General features: G+C 29.0%; 1 protein-coding gene across 1 annotated transcript; it reads right to left on the bottom strand.

Annotated features, from left to right (window-relative positions):
- Positions 1-876: 876 nt before the first annotated feature.
- LOC25500900 (ripening-related protein 3) lies at positions 877-1,364 on the bottom strand. The gene has a single exon (XM_013589400.3). The coding sequence runs from the start codon at positions 1,343-1,345 to the stop codon at positions 974-976; it is 372 nt and encodes a 123-aa protein (XP_013444854.3). The 5' UTR covers positions 1,346-1,364; the 3' UTR covers positions 877-973.
- Positions 1,365-2,807: the final 1,443 nt, after the last annotated feature.

Raw genomic sequence — 2,807 nt, 5'->3', positions numbered from 1 at the left:
TAAATATGCAAGGGTATTATTGACAAGTCAATAATTAATGTTGCATTGAAACTTGAAAGTGACAAGTATTTTGAAACAAAATTATTCTCTAAAATGGACAAGTATTATGAAACGGAGGGAGTATTGTTTATAGTTTTTAAACGTATTGAAATTGCAAACACGTCATCAAACATCTGCACACTTTCGTATGGAATCTTGTTTACATTAATTAGTTGGAACAAACGTCTTTAATTAGTAATTTTAGTCGTCAAACATATCTTGTTACTCATTTTGGTCCTAAAATATCAAGTTAGTTTGTAAAATAATAAACATAAAGACACTTGCGGATGCACTTGCAACTTTAATACATTTAGAGATTACAATGACAACACCTCACATATTCAGAGTGTGTATCTGCTAAAAAATAAGGGACATGACAAGATAATTTTGACAATTTTAATTGTATTGTGTTTTATTGTAAATTGTCCCGAGCACCTCACGAAGCATACGTGTTAAACAGTGGAAGGGTGTGAAATCCGGATTTTGTGGAATAAAGGAGTTGTGGTGGATATATTTGTGGCTAAAATAAGCATTATCCTATAAAAAAAAATAGCATTTGTTTACCAAACTTCGTCTAAGACAAAAAATTATTCAATATCATAAAAATTAGTCGTTTATTGAATGATAAATCACTACAAGTGATGGAGATATACTTTACAGTCGTCTTCAATTTAGGACTATGATCCAATATTGAGTGTAACAAGATAAAACTTTTATCACTAAACCGACACTTCATCGACATATTAATGATATGTTATGTGGAGAATAAAAGCTCTAATATTAAAACTTTTTCGTGACATTTTAATGTATATTTGTACCGTTATTTTAACTGAGAAAACTGTGTCTGTTATACTTGATATATGTATGTATTATGATAAAAATACATACACATTAACACACAAACATAGATATAATAAATTCTCCTTTAATTGCATCAAGCATCTCCCCAAAAAATGTCCATTTCACCCTCTTTTTCAGGCACACCCAAAGCCTTCCAAACAGCAGAAGAACCATCAACAATATTGTTTCCACACTTACACTCATCAACAACCATGGCATTCACGCTTCTACCATTACCAAAAATAGTAATTTCTTTGAAACACCTCTCTTTATGGTTGAAATACACAGTTGATAATGCTACAATAAGTGTGTCATCGGAGTGAAATTTGTTGTCACATTCTGATGCTGCTCCTCCATCTCCACCTTTTTCAAAACTGTTCAATGTTAAGGTTGCTTTATTGAGTTGTCCTGATGCTACTTCAATGCTTAGACAAAAAGTTGATACAAGAATTAGAAGAAAGATCATGGTTTGATTGGAATTTGAACTAAATTTGACACCCTTCATTTTATTTTGATTTTCTTTTCTCAATGATGGTGTGAAGTAGAGTTTAGCCATTAGGGTATTTATAGAGTTATCAAGTTTAAAAGACAAAATTCTTGTGTCAAATAATTAAGACACTTAATTTAATAAGTTTGCTTTTCATCAAGTCCAATTGCTAGCTAGCTTGATTTGGTAGAACTTATGAGTTTGTCACCTAGCTATCAATGAAAAACATTAATTTTTCAAGAACAAGTTAAAACCTTATGTTACAATCTTCATTGTATCTCCAGAGGGAAAAAAGCTGTTGTTGACAATTAAAAATGAAACATAGAGGTTGTGTTTTGTTTAATCACATTGACTAAATTTATAATTTTACTTTTTCTACCAAGCAACTAACTGATTTTATTGATATATTTATAGTCCGTTAAGTTGTATTTTTTTTTTAACAAATTGATCCTTGTTCACCAAACTTTATTAAAAAATACATACATGACTATTTAATATTGAGGTGAAAGGTCGAAAAAGCCTTATGACAACAAACATGACCACTTACATACATTTTTTCTTATTGTTTTCCAATTCCCTCTTAATTTTAGAGGTAAATATTTTTTCAACTGCGTTATAAATGAATTAATCGATCAAATTTGTTTCAAATTAAGACTAAATAATATACATATGAATCCTAATTTTAGAATGATGAATTTTTACACGCTAACTTTTTAACCGAGTTTGATGAAAAAAAATGTAATTGTACATATATTTTAGGGTTAATAGTGCTTTACCCCCTGTCATATAGGTCATTTCCAGGTTTGTCCCCTGTAAAAAAAATTGTTTTCATCCTTATAAAAAAAATTGTTTCAAATTACCCCTCGAATAAGCCATTCAAAAACCAAAATTTTTAGATTTTTTTTTTAAAAATGACCTATTATGGTGTATTCTGAAAGAAAAAAATTACAACGATAAAAACAAAAAAAATATTACACGTGGTAAATTCGAAAATTACCTATATTACAGGAGTAAAATATTATTAACCCTATATTTTATGACTTAAAGCTCTAGATGCACACTATTACTAACATTAAAGGCTATTTAAAGTAAAAAAACCTAAAGAGGTAATCTGATGCAACTTATTAAACATAAAATTTGGTCTTTTTTATACTATAGTGTGAAATTGAACTTATATTTTATACATGCAGGCCAATGATTTTTTTAGAGAACATAAAAACACTATTTCGTGCTTCCTATTCCCACCCAAATACAAGAGACCAAAAAAGTACCTTTTTAATCACATGAAGACAGTTAAAAACCACTACTAAACAACTAAACGATGAATGGACATCAACTAAACAATGATGATACAAGCCTATAGTTATTAGTTTATAACCATTTTTCTTGTCGTGTTAGTAAACATTGATATATACGTGATCATAGATATTCTATTGAACAT

Source organism: Medicago truncatula, chromosome 8, assembly GCF_003473485.1.
Source record: "Medicago truncatula cultivar Jemalong A17 chromosome 8, MtrunA17r5.0-ANR, whole genome shotgun sequence".
Classification (NCBI taxonomy): domain Eukaryota; kingdom Viridiplantae; phylum Streptophyta; class Magnoliopsida; order Fabales; family Fabaceae; genus Medicago; species Medicago truncatula.
This window is presented reverse-complemented; position numbering and strand designations above follow the sequence as displayed.